Here is an 18303-nt window from a genome sequence, read left to right on the forward strand (position 1 = left end):
TTTTACTGGCAACGCTAAGACAATCATATGATTTCAAGTAAGTCTTTTGAGGCTGTTTGTAAGTTTTTGCTCTTCTGCATGTCTGCTTCCTCCCAGCTGGGGGTTGGCTGTTGGATGGAAAGGCCAACCACGTCACGGAAAAGCCCTGTCTCTGATCAGATGGGCTTAATATAAACCAGGTTCACTGAGAAGGAATTAAAGAGGCAGCCTGTAAGCAGGAGGGGATTTACTCCAGCAGAGCAGCTCAGTGTAGCACAGCCCACGGAGTGGAGGGCAGCACAAGCCCGGAGCTGACAGCGCATTCGGTCGCACACAAGTAAGGCAGCTCTGGCCGCCGTGTCTTGGGTCGCGAGTCGGTGGGGTTTGTTGTGGCTTTGTAGACATGCACAGCTAGGTGTTATTAAACCTGGGCTTGGACTCCGATGTGCAGTGGAGTCTTAGAGGTGTTTGTCTCGTTAGGGTTTGTTTAATGCAGGACGGCAGCTTGCTAGGGAAGAAATCGTGACATGTTCATGACTGGGACTGTTCAGTGATTGTTTATTGACGGTCATCCCTTATTTGGGCTCTGATGTCTAACTGAATTGGAACTGCCTTTTCTCATCAGACATTTTCAGTTGGGAAACTGAAAGAAAATAATACATTGTAAATCAAGTTGCGGTTAATATTTGACATTGTGAAGCAGTCTTTGCCTGCTGCCTAGTTTCTAGTCAGTTCTGTTTCTTGTTGGCAAAGTTATTGCATCTGGGACTGTGAGAGTAATCTAGTTTTGCCGCTAAGCACTGAAAATACTGCAAGTGCTGTAATAAGTTCAGGTAGAAAGTGCTTTTGTTCTGCTTATTCTCCAGCCAGCTCTACTTTCATTCTAAGAAGTTTTCAGATAGCTTTGCATGCAATTGAGTGGTGATCTGTACATGTCGTATTTATGGGTTGCTGTGCTTATTTTCATTCACCGCTTATTATTCAAATTTGAAAGTTCGTTTTATGGGCAGCCTGCTGACATGGAGAAGAGAGCTGATAAACATCAGATATACTCCAAAAAGCAAAATGTCCAAATAACCATCACTTTGAGAACTGGAACGCACTGAAGTAGCATTCCTAAAAATGGTAGCTGGTGGCCTGTGAGAATGACATCACTGTGCTTTGCCTCCAACCCAAGCAAAATTGAGTTTGCTAAGTTAAATTTAATTAGGGGCCATGCTAAGGTTGGAAGAGCTAATCTGTTAGCCAATTGTGCAGTAAATGAAGTTGCTGATTTAGTATCTGTAAATTTATGAGCTTTTTCTGCCAGCTCCACCTCCTATAATGGCTTGAACCTATGCCTCCTCCAAAAAGCTATTGGGCTAGATTGTGTCCCTTTTAGCAGCCAGAAAGCCACTGTTTGAAGCTCGTCCTGACACAGATGAGACCCAAAGCCATATGCTTGCTTGCACAGCTTTCCTTCCCTGTGAGAGCTATGTAAGGTTGTGAGTTAGTGGCACCTGGGATAGGTCCCTCTGCTTGCCCCAGGAGGCAGGAGGACAGGGAGCAGTGCCTGCAGGTGCTGTCCACATCTTGATGGGGATGTAGCCATGTGTGAGCTCTGCTGAGTGCTTCCCTGCCCATGCAGCTAGCACTGCAGTGAGTGTGTACAGGCTGAAGTCAGATAGGATTAGTGTATGGGGATGGTATCATCCCCAGGAAAAAGCCTCTGACTCACTAGCTAGAAATATTTCTTTGCAGCTTACTAGCAACTGCAAAAGAGTGTGGAATCTCCTTTTTATGTTGTTGCATACTAGATCCCTGTAGAAGAGCAGGACCTGCTGTCTTTAGTTAATAAGTTGTTGGTGCACATGGAAGTATTTTGTGAGTAAAGTGTGTGGCTTCCATATTTCTCACCAGGGGTAAAAAAATGACCCTCAACAACGTTACCATGCGTCGCACCCACCACAGCAGCCTGCAGCAGCAGCAGCAGCGATGGAGCATCCCCGCTGATGGGAAGAACCTGCTGGTCCAGAAGGACTCCAACGAGTACAATATGCAGAAGCGATACACCATCAGCCCCGATGAATACTACAGAAGGAGCTGGTCCTCGGAGTCATCTGACTCTGTCATCTCCTCTGAGTCCTGCAGCAACTGCTTCCGAGTGGTGCTGATTGGGGAGCAAGGTGTGGGCAAGTCGTCGCTGGCCAACATCTTCGCAGGGGTGCATGACAGCATTGACAGTGACTGCGAGGTGCTGGGAGGTAGGTCACTATGCTCTGAGGAAGTTGGCATGGAAAATCAGAAAGATCATTTAATCTAAAATTGATGTAGCAAACACTTGGGTCTGAGTGTCAAAACCAATTCCAACGCATGCATCTCTCTTAAGAAAACAAGAATGAGCAAAATAAGCTACAAAGAGTATGATACTCTCTAACAACAACCTAAAGATTCTGAAAGGGAACAGTACAGATTCTCATGCTCTTTTATTTCAAAGAATCTGCAGGAAGCTGCCATTCAGTATTCATTCTGGTCCAACTCTTGTGTCACCACAGGCTCCACAGGTCCATCTCCAGCTTTCTACAAAGTGGAGAAAAACAAAGACCTTCCCTTGTGGTCTATGAGAATGTAATGCTCAGAAGTAATATGTAATTAAAAAGAAAAAAGCCCTATCCAATTATCCAAAACATTTGCCATTATCTCAGCCTTTCATATATATATGTTGCTTCAGTATAGGCTGACGGAGTTTGAGCAAAACATGTCTACACCTCATTTCATGTCCCTCTGTATTAGTGAGGATTTTGAAACCTTCTTTAGCCCCAAAGGCTAGTCAGTGCAAGCTGTGAGGCATACTGTGTGAGCGAGATGCTGTGAGAGAAGGGTCATGCAGTGATGGAAGCTTGCCATAGCCCTAAGGACACAGATGCCATCACCTTGGGTATACATGCAAATTGCTGGCTGGTTTTGTTATTTAACAAATATGGCATTTCTCTTCTCTATCTGTTCCTAGTGTGCTGGTGCCCATGGAGAGTTTCTGAGTTTTTTTTTCCAGCTTTTGATGGAGCATAGATAGGATAGCTTTTCTTGTCGTTATGCCAGGATTTACTTTACACATTCTTGTCATATGGTTTTCTTCTCCTTTATGAGAAGCAGTATGGATTCCTCCTTCATTTGCACTTCCAGCACTATTGGTTGGAGTACTGCCATGACAAGTTTTCAAGGCCAGCTTTATGGAAGTATCAGAAAAACTGCTTTGTATTTCTCCTTTTTTAATGTCAACTGAAAAATAAGCATGAGATGAACCAATTGTTCACTTTCAGTCTGTTTTATATCCTATTGAATTTCCCTTGGGTTGTCCAAAGTGAAAATAATTTCTGAGTGTGACCATCTGAAGCACTAGAACAGGCTGCCTAGGGAGGTGGTTTATGCCCCATCCCTGGAGACATTTAAGGTCAGGCTGGATGGGGCTCTGAGCAACCTGATCTAGCTGTAGGTGTTCCTGTTCATTGCAGGGGAGTTGGACCAGGTGGCCTTTAAAGGTCCCTTGCAACTCAGAAGATTCCCTGATTTGTTGCAGAACATTTTCAAGGAGTGTGGTTACGTACATGTACCCTCTCCCTGTGTCATAGAGAACAGAGAAATAGTCCTCTAAATGTTGTCCTCTGTTGCATATGGATCTTGTTCCCATGCCAATGCTTGATCAATCAAAGAAAATATTCTCCAAACTTGAGCTTGCAAACTGGAAATATTATTGCAAGAGATGATAGTTTCAGGACAGCCAATTCACAGAGGGAATACAGCTGCTTGGAGGGATTAGTTTTGCAGCTAGCTATAAGATTCATCTAACTCAAGAACACAGATGCTCCTCTTTATTGGCTTTGTACTTTGAATCCTTCCATTTTAAGCTGTGACAAGCCTGTGCTCTTGTTTACAAAGTTTGATTTTATTTTAAATATAGAATATTTTTGGCTGAGTCTTTTGCATGGTTGTAGATTCCTGACTTCGAGGAAAGCCTGTGATTACAATGTGGGGAAAAGTTCACTCCACTAATACCCTGAAGAAATTGTATGAGGCAGGAGTTAAGTCATGGTCCTATCTGCAAGCATGGCTGGAACAGGCTCCTCATGCAGTGCTCAGAAAGATGTAGTACACTGAGAAACCTAAACCCAGAATTTTTCTCTGGGCAGCAACACAAGACTAGAGAGGGTTTCAAGCCCCATACTGCTCATCCAAATGTCCTTGGATCTGGGGGGAAGAAGGATTAATATTTGAAGCGGAAACTAGACAGATTTCACAGCAAGAATTGGTTGTGATTGAGTGGGAACAGCCCCTCCAGATCTAGGCAGGAGTTAGTCATGAGGCATTTATAACCTAGATATGGGCCTTCTTGGTTCCAGTACAAAATAAATAACTCCTGTGGTTTGTTGACTGCTTTGCTTTTTGGCATCAAAGGTAATGTGGGAAACTGTGAAATGGGAAAGAAATGGGATGCAGCAGTTGTTTCAGTCTCTAAAACTCAACAGCTCCTGGCTCACAAAACCCTGCCCTCTTTGCTTGGTGGGCTGTTAGCTGTATTGCTCTGAGCAGCAGTGACTATTCACCCGTAAACTGTCCCTGCTAAAGTGAAAGCAAATATTTTCCATTACTCAGCCTCGCTGGACTCTGCTTCTCCCGTGGGGAAAATGTTCAGCCTTTGGTTATTTCTTCCACTGGCTCTATTTTCTCTCTCCCACATAAGATAAAGACAATATCAACCAAAATAATTAACTTTTCTTTTTCTGATCTTTCTGTCTCCTTCAATTATCATGGAAATTAAGACAACCAGTAATGAACAGAAGGCAGGTTTAGTGCTGATGGAAATGAGGAAAGAACTGAACATGAGCCAGAACAAAACTTGGCTCACTAACTTGAACTATGAAAAAATTACACTTAGTAAGCTATTTGTTATTCTTTTTTTATAATGTACGTGACATCACAAAATAATGTGTTATCAATGTTTCTAATCTTTTCTTCCAGAAGACACATATGAAAGAACCCTGATGGTGGATGGGGAGAGTGCAACCATTGTACTGCTCGACATGTGGGATAACAAGGTACAAAATTTATTTACATATACTAGTCAAATGCCAAAAGAATGCATATGAATGAGGGCATGTATAAAAAGTGGCTATCTTTCAGGAAAGAAAATACCTGTTTTCTATACTTCAGCATCAGGGAACACACAGGATCAGTATCCTCCCCACAGCAAACCAAGTGCGCCTAACAGCTCTGTAGTGTGAGCCTGGGAAGAGCAAACCTTCTTTATTTTTTTAATGATAAAACAAAACATTCAAGTCATTTTTCCAAACAGTGTTCATTCCGATCTAAATCCAGTACAATGAATTATCAGGGGCAAATTTCACCCTCCTTTATGCTGAGGCATTAATGCGGTCACCACTTCGGAATTGCTTTTAGTACAGTTGTGATTCAAACCACATCCAGTGCAGTTACAACAGGAATGTGTTTAGATTCTCCAGTGTTTTATTTTCTAAGCAAAACCTGTCCTGAGCATAACGATGTTTGACTGTATGCTTTGAACAGCGTGAAGGAGAATGGATTCGAGACCACTGCATGAAAGTGGGAGATGCCTACTTGATTGTCTACTCCATCACAGACCGAGCAAGCTTTGAGAAAGCCTCTGAACTCAGAATACAGCTCCGCAGGGCTCGGCAGAAAGAAGATATTCCCATTATTTTGGTTGGCAACAAAAGCGACCTTGTCAGGTGCCGTGAAGTTTCAGTAGCAGGTGAGGAAAATGATAAGGATAAAAACTTTGTAAGCGTAAGAGCCATCCAAGTGGATGGAGTACATTGTGGCCAGGACCAGGCAACAAAAGGGCAATAAAACAACAGAGGGCTGAAAGAGAGGACTGAGGACTGGGAAAGGTCTGCCAAGTCAATGAGTCTCCAATAGTTACATGTTAGATAATCTCTTTCCTAAATTTAAATTCCATAAGAACAACTTGAACATCCTCCTTTTCAGTTCCCCATGTGAGACATCTGCAGATGATTGAGAATGTGCTGGAAGCCGGGAACAGCTTAGGTTTCCAATATATGGTTATGCACGACCTCCTTATTCTGCTGCCAAAGATGATCTCCTTGTTTAACCAAGTCCTCCTCTTATCTGAAGTTGTTTTTTTTTTTTTTCGTGATAAATTAAAATTCTCTCTCACCATTCGTTTCACTGGTCCAGGCAGGTGCTGCACAACTTTTCAGGAGAGATCTGCTTGGTGCCTTGCTCTGAGACACTAAAGCAGCCATTCCTCTGCTACATGTGAATGAGTAAAGATCTTGTGCCATGCTCCCAAAGCATGAGGATTCCTAAACCCATAAATAGGAATATCTGGGGAAGCTACTGCTGACCCTCAATCTCTTCAGTCGGTAGAATCTCTTCTTATACAGACTTGCCCAAGGTTTAGGTGACATAACGCTTGGCAACGCATTAGATAATCTCATCTTCACCAGAGCCCACAGCAAACCTGGGTTTCTTAGCTCAGCATTTTCTTCTCTCCGCAGCTATCCTGCTTTTCTATTTCCCAGTTGATCTAGACTTTTTTTTCACTGCAATAGGCACATTTCCTCTGGTCACTGTCGAGGTTGCTCTAAGTGAAAGATCTGAACAGAGTTAGTTCATGTCTCCCTGGCCAACTTGAAAAATCCCTTGAAAAATTTAGCCATCCTGGTGATGAGATCTCAGCAAGTTAGAAGACAACATGAATTGGCTTGCATGTTAAAGATATCTGCCAGGGCTAGTTTATCCTCAAACAGTTTGAGGTAAGAACTGTGATTTCAGATATGCCTCTGAAGTTATGGGCATAGTTCTGCCCTAAAGGATTTGGTACTTGTGTCTGTTCACACCAAGTCTAGTACTATCTGAAGACCCTGGATTGCACACATGTCCTATGGAGGGGGCTTGGGCCCTTCCTCTTGTGGTAATGAGAACCATGCTGGGCACATGAAAGGCACTGCTGTCACCCTTTAACGTGACTTGTGACTCTGTTTGTATGATGATCAGGTGATTTTGAGTCATGGCTGACCTCTCCACCCCTGCTGTTAGTGTATGTCAGCCAGCCCCTGCTCCCTCCCTTCACAGATGATGGTGAGGACTGGCCTTCTCCAAGAGACTTGGCCCCCCTTTCTGCGAGGGGATTGTGACACAGAGCAGATGAATCATGGCCTACCAGGCAGCATTAGATGATTAAAGACTTAACCGTGACTATATTAGGCTTGAGGAATTCCCCTGGTGCCAGTGGCTCCCCCCACGTGACAGCCCACAGCCGTATTGCCTCCCTCGCTGGCTCATGACATCTCATGACACATCCCCATTGTGTTTTTGCAGAGGGCCGAGCGTGCGCTGTTGTGTTTGACTGCAAGTTCATTGAGACCTCGGCAGCCGTGCAGCACAACGTGAAAGAGCTCTTTGAAGGCATTGTGAGGCAAGTGCGGCTCAGAAGGGACAGCAAGGAAAAGAATGAGAAACGGCTGGCTTATCAGAAACGGAGGGAGAGCATCCCGAAGAAAGCCAGGCGGTTTTGGGGCAAAATAGTTGCCAAGAACAACAAGAACATGGCCTTCAAACTCAAGTCCAAGTCTTGTCATGACCTATCAGTACTTTAAGAACGTTGGACTCTGCCAGAGCTTGTGGCATTTTGTGGACATTACTGAACTGTGTTGTGGGAAATAATCTATATTAGATTGGGCTATGAAAATGACTTAGATTCACAGTTGTGATTGTGATGATATGTGCTGACATAAGAACAGCACAGTGCATGGAAATATCTCTCTTTCTTTTTCTTTGGTAGTTTTATAAGAAAAGTATAAACCAGAATGATCCAAAATTGTGCTGGAAAAGTGTTCCGGAATATACCTATTTCTTCTCCACTCACCTTTGGATAATAGCGTAAAAACCTCAAACTGTCATGACTTGGGAAGTGAATACTACACTCCTTACTTTTTCTCACTGTAATTACTATTTTATTTTATTTTTTTCTTTTTTGAAAATTGTGTAAGGAATTGAGGAACTGACTAGGAATTGATCCCTCACCAATTGACTGGTCAGGCTTGAGCACCCACAGCTGCAAATATGCATTTTTGTAAAACAGCCATCAAAACACTTCTTTTTATTATTTCAAGGATTGGTTTCAACGAGTTTACACATCTCTTTTCTTGAAAATATTTAAAGGAAAATGTCCTATAGTCGAATAAATTTTCCTCTCATATTTCTATGGTAGGGGCCCGTTTAAAATTCATAGTCAAATTAAAATTAAAGCACAGGTTGTATCAAAGTACATCAAGTGCAGGATGCCAAACCTTTATAAATCACCTGAGCTCTTTTAAGAAACCACACGGACTTCTTGTATCCAGTCTTGGCCTTTCTCTGTGCCAGAGCTATGCTGTATTTATTGTTGTGCAAAATAACAAGCATTTTAATGTTGAGGGGAAATGTATTTATTACCAAGTTTCTTAAAGAATAATGTTAATTTTATTACTGTTTTCTATCTAATATCTTTTTTCAGATATGCAAGTTTTTACTTACATGCCTTGTAATAAAACAAATAAAATATATGACTGCCTTTGAGACTCAGTGGGAAATCCCTGATAATTATTTCAAATTGAGAAAAATAATTCGAATGCTTGGGAAGATTGCTGTCTGACAAAGGCAGGAAGGATTCCTTGTGTCTCTGAACACAGAGGCTACTTAGCAAGCCAGAACCACAAAGCAAGGATCACTAGCAGTCTCAAAGCTATTTGCACTCCCTCATGGGCAAGCAGGGTTGAGGTGCCAAAGGTAAAAATAAATCATTCTTAAAAAAAAATTATCTGTCCCTAAGTCTGAAATCACCTCAGAACCATTAGCTCACTTTTTGACTCTATATGAAGCAAAATGCTGTGTTTGAGTTAGATGGCATGGCATGCCCTAATCCTCAGTTTATATTGGAGATAATGATGCATAGACTTCCCTCCTGACTGTGCTGGCTTATACAGGCACAAGTCAGAGTTTCAGGTAGGCGCAGGGTCATTCTGTTTTGCCAGCACATAGTTCAGAAAAGCCAAATCTGCAGCCTAGCAGATCATTTTCGTTGTGGATGAATGCAGGAAAAGGATGAGGACTGCCTTCCATATACCAATCTATGCAGCTTTTATTCACCAAATGCTCTGGTAACAAGAACAAGCTTGCTGTGGTGTAAAATACCACACTGCAGGATGGCTCTGGACTTGTGCAACATTCAGATCTCCCTGGAAGGGAATTTTGGGTTTTGAACATACTGTTGATTTGAGGAAAAAACAATAGTTTGAATAGATCACAGTCAAGATCCCTGTTCTTGGATTTTGGACGAGCACTTCTGAGTTGTCAGCATGCAACCTGAGGTTGATGCAGAGCAGACTAAAAAATACAGCTTACTCCAGTGTAAAATTCCTTACTTTTAAGCTATCAGAATGTTGCCCCTGCTCAGGCGCACAAATTAAATGGATTTGTTTTCAAGAGCTGAGAGTGAAGCTGAATGCAAGGAGGACAGTTCCTTAGCTTGTTGCTATATCTGTCAAGATATGCATCCTTCAGTTCTAACTCAAGCAGGTTTTTGAAGAAAGTTTGTCTGTGTTGATCATGTAGCCATCTGTGTTCACAGCATGGTTCATGCATAGAAGGCATCGTAAAAGCTTGGAGTTACCTAGTAAGTTTTCATGCTCTTCCTCTGTCTCGGAATAATGAAATTTCGTTTTGAAGGAAGATATTCTTAACTATGTATTTTTTTTTATTTGTTGGCCTTTAAAATAATCTGTGTGTTTCCGAGCTTTTCTCTGGATCAGAAATCCTAAAGATGCACTTTAAAAGCAGAGAAGTTGTGGTGATGCAGTATGCTTGTTCCCGTGGTGGAGCAGCCACCAACAACAACCATGGAGCAACCATTGTTAATCATGGTACACATGATATATCCACATCATCCCCACAGCCGAGAGGAGCAGTCAGCATTGTAGATCTGCCTTCTGGGGCAGCTGCTGGGCTGGGGCTGGTCCATCCATGGTGCTGCCTCAGGACTGAAGCATTTAAGATAGGTGCCTCCGTGTTGCACAACTCAGCAAATCTTACACTCAGTTTTGCTCAGTTCTGGATTTTCAGGCAGAGAATCTGAACATGGAGGAAGCTATGGGGTGAAGAACCACCAGCAGCAGCATGACCTCAGGGGGTTATTGCTTCAGTTTGCTGAAGCGTTGGAGTGTGTTACCTCTGGATGTGGAGTGGGAAGGCTGGTACTGAGCATCCAGGGCATTTTTTCCTTTGGATCAGACCAAGTCTTGTCCTATGGGAAAAGGATGCCCACCCAGGACTGAAATGCCTTAGTTCCACTCCTGAAGGACACTGAGTTTCACCTGAAAAGGACTTGAGACACTTGGTGCATGGCCCCAGCAATTATCAACTCCATCAGATTATCAAATACCAAAATTCTCACTATATATAGCAGCTGGTGTACGTAAAATATCTAATTAACACTAATCTAATCTGGAATGCTGACATTTTGAACCCTAAATATCCATAGGCCTGCTGTTTATCTCAGATGTGAGTGTCCAAAACCATGGAACGGATCAATCAGTGGTTTTATTCTCTGCCCTATTTATTAAATCAGGGCTGCACTGACAGGTCCTAGCACAATAACTGCAGTGTCGGCCCCAGAGATCTGGCAGTGGCTGTGGAATACGTGAGTCACAGCAGTCAGCGCACCAAGGCCAAAATGGCAAAACTCACAGAGTCCAAACAAAATAAAACAAATAGAGAGAGAAAAAAAAGCCTAAGAACATACGAAATACCAATTATAGTGTAATTGCTCTTATAAACAGCTCTTTTTGTAGGAAGACTGATCTGATCAGCAGGAGGAATTAGGAGACATGTCCAGCTTTAATTAACTTAATCACAATAAATTTACTGCAAGAAGAAAGTCTTACTTATGCGTTGTAAAAAGCTAGATACTTAAAGAAATGTTATTGTTAGGACTCTATGCATGTGCAGGCTTCTATGTACATTCAGATCTGGGAGAATTACTGATGAAAGTTAGTCAATTAAAATAATGCCATTTGCAATAAAATCAACAGATACAATGTGGATTTAACTTTCTCATGTACAATTTTTTCAACATCAGTTCCTTCAAAAGATTCAAAGACCACAGTTATCTCTTTTGGGTTGCTTTGGAGTGTAAGCACAAATGGGAGAAGGGTTTCTGACAGGAGCAGTCCTGATGATGATGTGAGCTACAGAGGGCTGCAGAAGAGGAAGGAAGCAGATGTTGTTTAAGCACTATTGCCTCTACGATCATAGACAACCCTTCATGCTCTCTACAAAGGCTTTTAAGGGAAAGTGCTCAGAGAAGAGGGCAGATAGTAGAGAGGGTGAGTGCTGGGTCCCACCCTTAGGTCACAATAACCCCATACAGTGGTATAGGTTTGGGGAAGTGACTGTAAAGTTCTGTAGCAAAAAAAGAACGGAGGGTGCTGGTTGGCAGCTGGCTGAACACGAGCCAGCGGTGTGTTCAGGTGGCTGAGAAGGCTGATGGCATCCCAACTTGTATCAGAAATAGTGTTGTCAGCAGGACTAGAGAGGTGATTGCACAGAGCACTGGAGAGACGGCACCTTAAGTACTGTGCTCAGTTTTGGGCTCCTCACTATAAGAAGGGTACTGAGATACTTGAGCATATGCAGAGCAGAGCAATGGAGCTGGTGACAGGATTTGAAAACAGGATGTGAAAGGAGTAGCTGAGGAAACTGAAGCTGTTCAGTCTGGAGAAGAGGCCAAGGGGTGGGGCATCACTGTACATGACTCCTTGAAGGGAGATCACAGGATAGAAGTCTGTTTTCTTAGTGACAAAGTGAGGAAAATGTCTCCAGTTGCACCAGAGCAGGTTAAATTTGACATTAGATATAATTTCTTCATGAAGATGATGGTCAAGCATCAGAACAGGTTGCCAAGGCTCCCATCCCTGGAGGTATTTAAGAATCATGTGGATGTGGTGCTTAGGGTCCTGTTTTTGTGATGGGACTCAGTGGGATAGGCTGATAGTTGGACTCGATGATCTTGAAGGTCTTCACAAGTTAATGATTCTATGATTTTCTGAGTACTAACAGTGTTTTACTGACAAGATCTCCCGACAAACAAATTCTTGGATCGCCAAAGGTATACTCTGCACTCATTCCTTCCAACAACTCTGAAGATCACAGAGCTGAACACATGACTTAAATAATGATCTAATGACTGACCTGCAAATGCTTTCACTTACACAAGTAAGTAAGACATGCAGCTCCTCCTGTCTTTTCTGGACTCACCAGAGGCTGTTGTTCAGTGCAGAACTGCAGGCTGTGGTCGAGCTCTGCACACTGCTGGGATTCATCAGATGCATCTTCCACATACTCAGAACAATATTTAATAAGACTTATTTTCCTTGTCCACAGTTACCTTCTGCTCTAGTTCATTGTAGTCACACAAGTTTCCTCAGTTTCTTTGGTGCCTGTCTACTTGTTGGACTCTTGCAGTACAAAGTGTGTGGTAACACCCAAGGTCTATGTGGCCTCCTGTGTTAAAATTACTCTACCAGCACTTTTGAATGTGTCAGACTGTGAGATATTTATACAGTGACCTTTAGGCCTCTCACTGTGTCCTCCTCCTGTTAAAACAGGAAACACAGCTAAGCAATACTTTTCACTATGGTCTAGAGCAACTGTGGAGAAGTCTTGCTTCTGCCATCACATCCAGTAGCAACCACAGGCTGGTAGCTGTGAGGACCCAGCACTGGGGGACTGATGTGTAATGTGCAATGTGATGTGAGCCTCCCTATGTGCCCTTCCTCCTGGTGCTCTCACTCCAGAAATCTCCCACAGATATCAAGGCAAACAGGAGCTCCTCCATCAGTGACCATCTTGCCCAGGGGCTGCAAATATCTCTACATTTATCTTCTTTGATGTCTCCATTCTATCTCTGGAGTTGTTCAAGAACTGTGTAGATGTGGCTTTGGCACAAGGGTTAGTGGGGATAGGTTGATGGTTGGTCTAGATGATCTTAGAGGTGTTTCCCAACCTGTATGATTCTATGCTTTTATGATCATCAAAGCAATGGCTTTCCTTCATAGAGACACTGAAATTTAGTATACTAATTACTTGTGACCTTAGGTAACAAGGACAATGCTCCCACAAGAGAGCACACCAGTCCTGTGTAACTTGCTTCACTGTGCCAACTCTGCCTCATCTCCTGGTTAATAGTTTGCTAAGGAAGTGATTAGTGCAGCACGCTTCCTCTAAGTTTTGAATGAAATGAAAATTATGCCTGAGTAATTTTACAATCAAATGATTCTCACCTCAGCAGTGCAGGGGGAGGGAGCTAAGCAACTGCCCTGTGGAGAAAGGATCTATGGCTCTGCTCAGCTTTGCACAGATTCCTCTCTGACACTGATTTTTGCTGAGTAACTGAAGGGTTCAACTTCTGCTGAAGCCATAAATGGTCTCTTAACAAATTTTTCATGGCCAGGATGTTATTTCTGTTTTGTCATTCCTCATGTTCAATACAGCTTTCAATCAATGGAACTTTGTATGTTTGCAAGTCTTGCCACTATTGTATCATTTTCTCCAGCAGACAAAATTAATCAAGGTTAGTCAACTTATCACTTTCTGTTCACCTTCCAAGTACAGACAATGAAGAAAGTTCTGCATTTCAAAAATTTATGTTGCTGTTTTTCTTATCAAAGATAACTGTGCTAGCCTTTCCACAGATTGAATCCCCTTTTCAGTATTGGCCATACACACGAAGCCTGTGTCATTGGACTACTCCATATGGCTCTATAGTCAACACATTTTAGTTATATTTTCAGTCTTCTGTGATTTAAGATTTTCCTTTGCCCCTAAGTTCAATCTTATATCAAGAACAACTACATCTGCTCACCCCCAACTTATTCAATTCAGAAACAAGCCACTGGGGCTAGGATGCTCTCTTAGAACTCGTGGCGGCATTTTGCCACCACTGCAACTTCGCAGTTCCTCACCAGGATATGCTCAAAACATTTTGGCGCTTGAGCGTCAATGGAGAAACTTCCCCAGCTCCTGTGCTGTGGTTAGGATATGTCCTGGGAGTGGAGCTGCATATCATGGCTGTATTGAAACTACCTATCATAAAAAGCAAATACATCTTGCCAGGAGAATTCTGGGCTCCCATCCATGACCCAGATACCTCAGGTTACAGAAAGTGTAGATAGAGCTTGTAGTAAATAAACCTGAGGATTGAAAAAGTGATGGGATAAACATGTCGCCTTCACATCCCAGATCAAGTGCTCTACCCATACAGAAATCCCTCCTCTGATATTCTTGTCAAAGAACATTGACATTGACTGCTTATAAGAAGTGCCCTACTGCTTTGGTCTAGAGCTGCTTGTCACCCATGCTCTATCTGAGTGGGAGAGGAAAAGTGACAACAGAACATGCTGTTAAGAGATATCACCTGTGGGCTTTTATCAGCAAAATCTTTGCACTCACCTTTTCCACTGGATTTATGAAACTGAAAATATCAATCACTTCCCCTTTCTCCTTCTACTACAGCAACTGTAGCTTCCCAAACTTTTAATATCTTACCCAAAGGAACTGCTCCATGCACTTAATCATGTTTGTGTCTTTCTCTGTTCCTTCTCTAACACTACCCTACCTTAAAGGCAAAGGCTGCAGCACTATGTGCTGCTCAAGATGCTAGGTTTTGAATAGTGACACAGCATCATTTTATTTCCTGTTTTCAGTATCATTTCTAATTGGATCCCAAGAGTTGGTGGGGTTTTTTGTTTGTTTGTGGGTTGGTTTATTATTATTATTATTATTTCTTTCTTGGCTGCCATTGTAAAATGAACCAATGATTTTGGTCAGTGATGTGTAACCCGATATCTTTTTACCCACATATTAGTTTTCACAGAATTCTTCATCACCAAAAATAGTTTCTTCTGAAAAATATCCTCCTTTTAAATGCGCTGTAAACTTATTTCATGCATTTCTTTGAAAACAACCAAGCAAATTGTACTGTACAGTTATTGTCCTAAGTTGAGATTTAAATGTGTATTCGGTTGCAGGACACAACTCCTATATTCTGAGTGCTGCTAAACCAGCTTTTGTAAGGATAATTGAATCAAGACCTTTTAGTAGACAAAAAGGATGAAAACCTGAAAAGAAGTGATAAGTTGGTAAAAGCAGCTCTTTCAATCCTGTTAGTATCTGGCATTATGTCATAAAATGAACTTAAGAAGGGATGCCTGCAGCCAGTGTTTGCCAATGTTTGTTTAAGCAAACAGTCCAACTGATGTAATTCTCACTAGTGGTATCTGAAGAGCTAGAGAATGTCCTTCCAGAAGATGGATCTGTTCTATTGCATGCGTCTAAATGTTATGTCACTCTTCCATGTGAATAGGAAATACATCATGGTTTCATGTGATTCACCAGATACTTTCTTTATGATGTGCTCTTATCTCTGTTGGGTGGACCTGGAACTGTTCTGAACTTTGGCATGCACTGAAACAAGATACCTCATTGAAACAAAATACAGACTTTTCTCTAGACAGCTCAGAGCTAGAGGCACACTGGGTGGAGAGAAATGAAATGAACAAGTACAATTTTCCACTCAGGTTTTGTGGGCAGCCTCTTCCATAACTTGCTGTTCAGATTACCAAAGTCCATTTAAAATAGCTGGAAGCCATGAAAAAACATGTAGATGAATCAGTTGACTCACGTTCACTTTGAAAGAGTAATTTCATGCTCAGAGTTTGTTTGGAAAGAGGCCACTCTAAGGCTACAGTGACCTCAGGGATAAGGATGACATCCTAATTTTATTCCTGATCCTATCCTTGACTTCAGATCCAATTATAGCCAGGTTACACAAACATGTATGTAACTCATTTTGCCCTCTGCATTCTCAGAGACATAGTGCTTTCTTTTCTAACACATATGGTTGAAAGATGTCACTTGGAAGGTTTTGCAGGACTCAGTGCTGCCTTCTAGGAGTCAGTAGATGGCCTCCAGCCCTGCCAGCAGCCCCCAGCACACTGCACCCACTTGCCAGGAACTGGAGGATGATAAGAAACACGAAGTCTGCCATAGGGAGGCTGAGGACTTCTGGGGCTGCCAGCTGGGGGAGGTCCAGGCAAAGCTTGCCCATGGTCCAGCTTCACATCTGAAGGCCATTACTATAACAGTTTCTACCTGTTTGGTGATGGAACTTTTCTGTTTGAGTAGAAGGGAGAAATAGCTGGAGTGCTTTAGATCTATAAAAGGTCTCTCACTGGCCTTAAACACTTGGCTGTGGAAGGCAGTACTTGCTAGAAGTACCATACTGACATCTGCAGTGCTGGCAGATGGCACCTGCTGCGAGGCTGCTGAGGTACACCCTACTAGTGACACATCTGGTTTCTGAAGTGGTAGCCTGGAGGGGAAGGATTCTTGTCCCTAACCCTGATATGGGAATCAGATATTTTTACAGCAGTCTGCTCTGATGTATTCTTTGTCCTAGAGGAAACCTTTCTGCAGAGCTGAGCAGGCTCTGTCATTGAGCATTTATCGCTGTGGTTCTGACTCTGCTTGACAAAGTTTTTGCCCAAGTTTTCTGAAATAAAAGTAAACTAAGAAGTAAACTCTTCCTTCTTTAATTGAAAAATGAATTTAACATGACTGTAGACCAGTGTATTTAAGACGTATACACTTATAGCGTAGAGAATTTGAATCTGAACAGTAAGATTAAAAATTGCATGACTACAGAGGCCACATTATTATGTGCATGCAATGTGTTTTTGAAGCGGTTGCAGAAATATTAACCACATTTACAGAAGTAGAATATTACAGCCCGCTCTTGACGCGCATGTTAATGTTGATCATAAATAGCAGTCAGTCTATCTCAAGAAACTGAAACAAGTTCAAATCTAAATAAGAAAAAAAAAAAAAAAGCCAGTGTTTCTAATGGGACTGCTCATAGATCTGTGAACATTTCAGGTAGGAAGACACGGCAGAAGCACCTGTGTCAGCCCTGTGGACACAGCACACGGCTACCACCCAGCTCTGCCTCCTGGGCTGTGTAAGTAACACCAGTGCTGCTCCCTTCGTGTGCCTTCTCTCTCCATTCTGGTCATTGCTCTCTTGCAACAGGACTTTGTATCAAAAGCTATCAGCACAGAATGTGCAGCTGAAAGTGATGCCCAGCTGCCTGCCCACCACACAGCAAGTGCAGTGCCAACCTCTGTCTCTGCTGACAGCTGGAAGGTGATCCCTGCTGGTTCCTGCTCGGGGAACAGGGCACGGAACCACTCCAGCTCCTTGTCAAAATGGCAAACAGGGGAGGACCTTGAGGGGTGTACAAGAAGCACTGCTGTGCTTGGAAAGAAAAACAAAGAAGTGAGCCAGCAATTTGCTGGCTTTGAATTCTCCTATGCCAGTATAATCAAAGCACTTGAGAAATCATATTTTCTTTCATTTGTTTTTGCCTTTGCTTGCCTTTGTGAGTCTTCCCTTTCTGATTGCATGTAATGAGAGTCGAATTGAATATAACATGGCTAACCAGAAATGCCCTTTCCTGCCTGTGAGGGTAATAACACAATTATAAAAGTGATATAAACCATTTGAATTAGTAGCAATATGCAGGGCAGGCATGCAGGTCTGAAGTGATATGGCAGCAACAGCAGGTGAAGGGGAGGGCAGACTTGCTCTGCACAGCAGCTCACTCAGTTTTGCCATGATGGTTGTGGTGCCCAAGGTGTCACCAGTACAACCAGTCCCTCTTGGGTATCCTCAAAGGGGCACACTGGAGGATCACAGCTCTTGTCCTCAAAACTCCATTCCTTTTCTCATGAAATAGCATATCAGTCATGCATCCAGAAACTTAGTTCCTTCTCTTTAATAGGTTTAACACTAAAAATCAGCTGTGCACTTGGTGGTATCAGCAAAGAGGGGGTCCCCAGCAATCAGCTGAGCTCCAGCTTTCAGAAGTCAGTAGAAGCCCCCATAAAGGCAAGTTCTGATAGCAGCTGTAATCTGCTGGGGCAGCATGGCCATTTGTGCATTTGCGTAGATCCTCACACAATGGTCACTGTTGTCTAAATACAGAAGCAAAATTCAGCTACAGAAATTCCCACTGGTAAGAAAATAAATTTCTGGGAGATCTATGATAAAATCTTTGTTGTAGTTTTAATTTCCAGTTTGAGTAAAAATTAACAGCAAAAATGTAGAGTAAGCATGAACTTGTGCTGAAGAAGTGTTCATATTTTAACCATACACGAGGTAAAGAACTGATGTTTACAAATAAATTAAGATCAC

General features: G+C 42.5%; 1 protein-coding gene across 1 annotated transcript; it reads left to right on the forward strand.

Moving 5' to 3' along the window:
* The first annotated feature begins 213 nt into the window (after nucleotides 1-213).
* Nucleotides 214-8228, forward strand: GEM (GTP binding protein overexpressed in skeletal muscle). The gene is made up of 5 exons (XM_065752832.1): nucleotides 214-316; nucleotides 1879-2222; nucleotides 4975-5051; nucleotides 5539-5743; nucleotides 7336-8228. Exons 2-5 carry the CDS (start codon nucleotides 1889-1891, stop codon nucleotides 7611-7613), a joined length of 894 nt encoding a protein of 297 aa, XP_065608904.1. The 5' UTR covers nucleotides 214-316; nucleotides 1879-1888; the 3' UTR covers nucleotides 7614-8228.
* The last annotated feature ends 10075 nt before the right edge of the window (nucleotides 8229-18303 follow it).

The sequence above is a fragment of the Cyrtonyx montezumae genome, unplaced genomic scaffold (assembly GCF_038088225.1).
Source record: "Cyrtonyx montezumae isolate F1298 unplaced genomic scaffold, pur_monq_1.0 scaffold_8, whole genome shotgun sequence".
NCBI classification, from domain to species: Eukaryota; Metazoa; Chordata; class Aves; order Galliformes; family Odontophoridae; genus Cyrtonyx; species Cyrtonyx montezumae.

Coding starts and splice junctions, on each gene's coding strand:
- GEM (XM_065752832.1), top strand. CDS start 1,889: ATGACCCTCAACAACGTTACCATGCGTCGCACCCACCACAGCAGCCTG. Junction 2,223..4,974: donor TGACTGCGAGGTGCTGGGAG/GTAGGTCACTAT, acceptor CTTTTCTTCCAG/AAGACACATATGAAAGAACC. Junction 5,744..7,335: donor CCGTGAAGTTTCAGTAGCAG/GTGAGGAAAATG, acceptor GTGTTTTTGCAG/AGGGCCGAGCGTGCGCTGTT.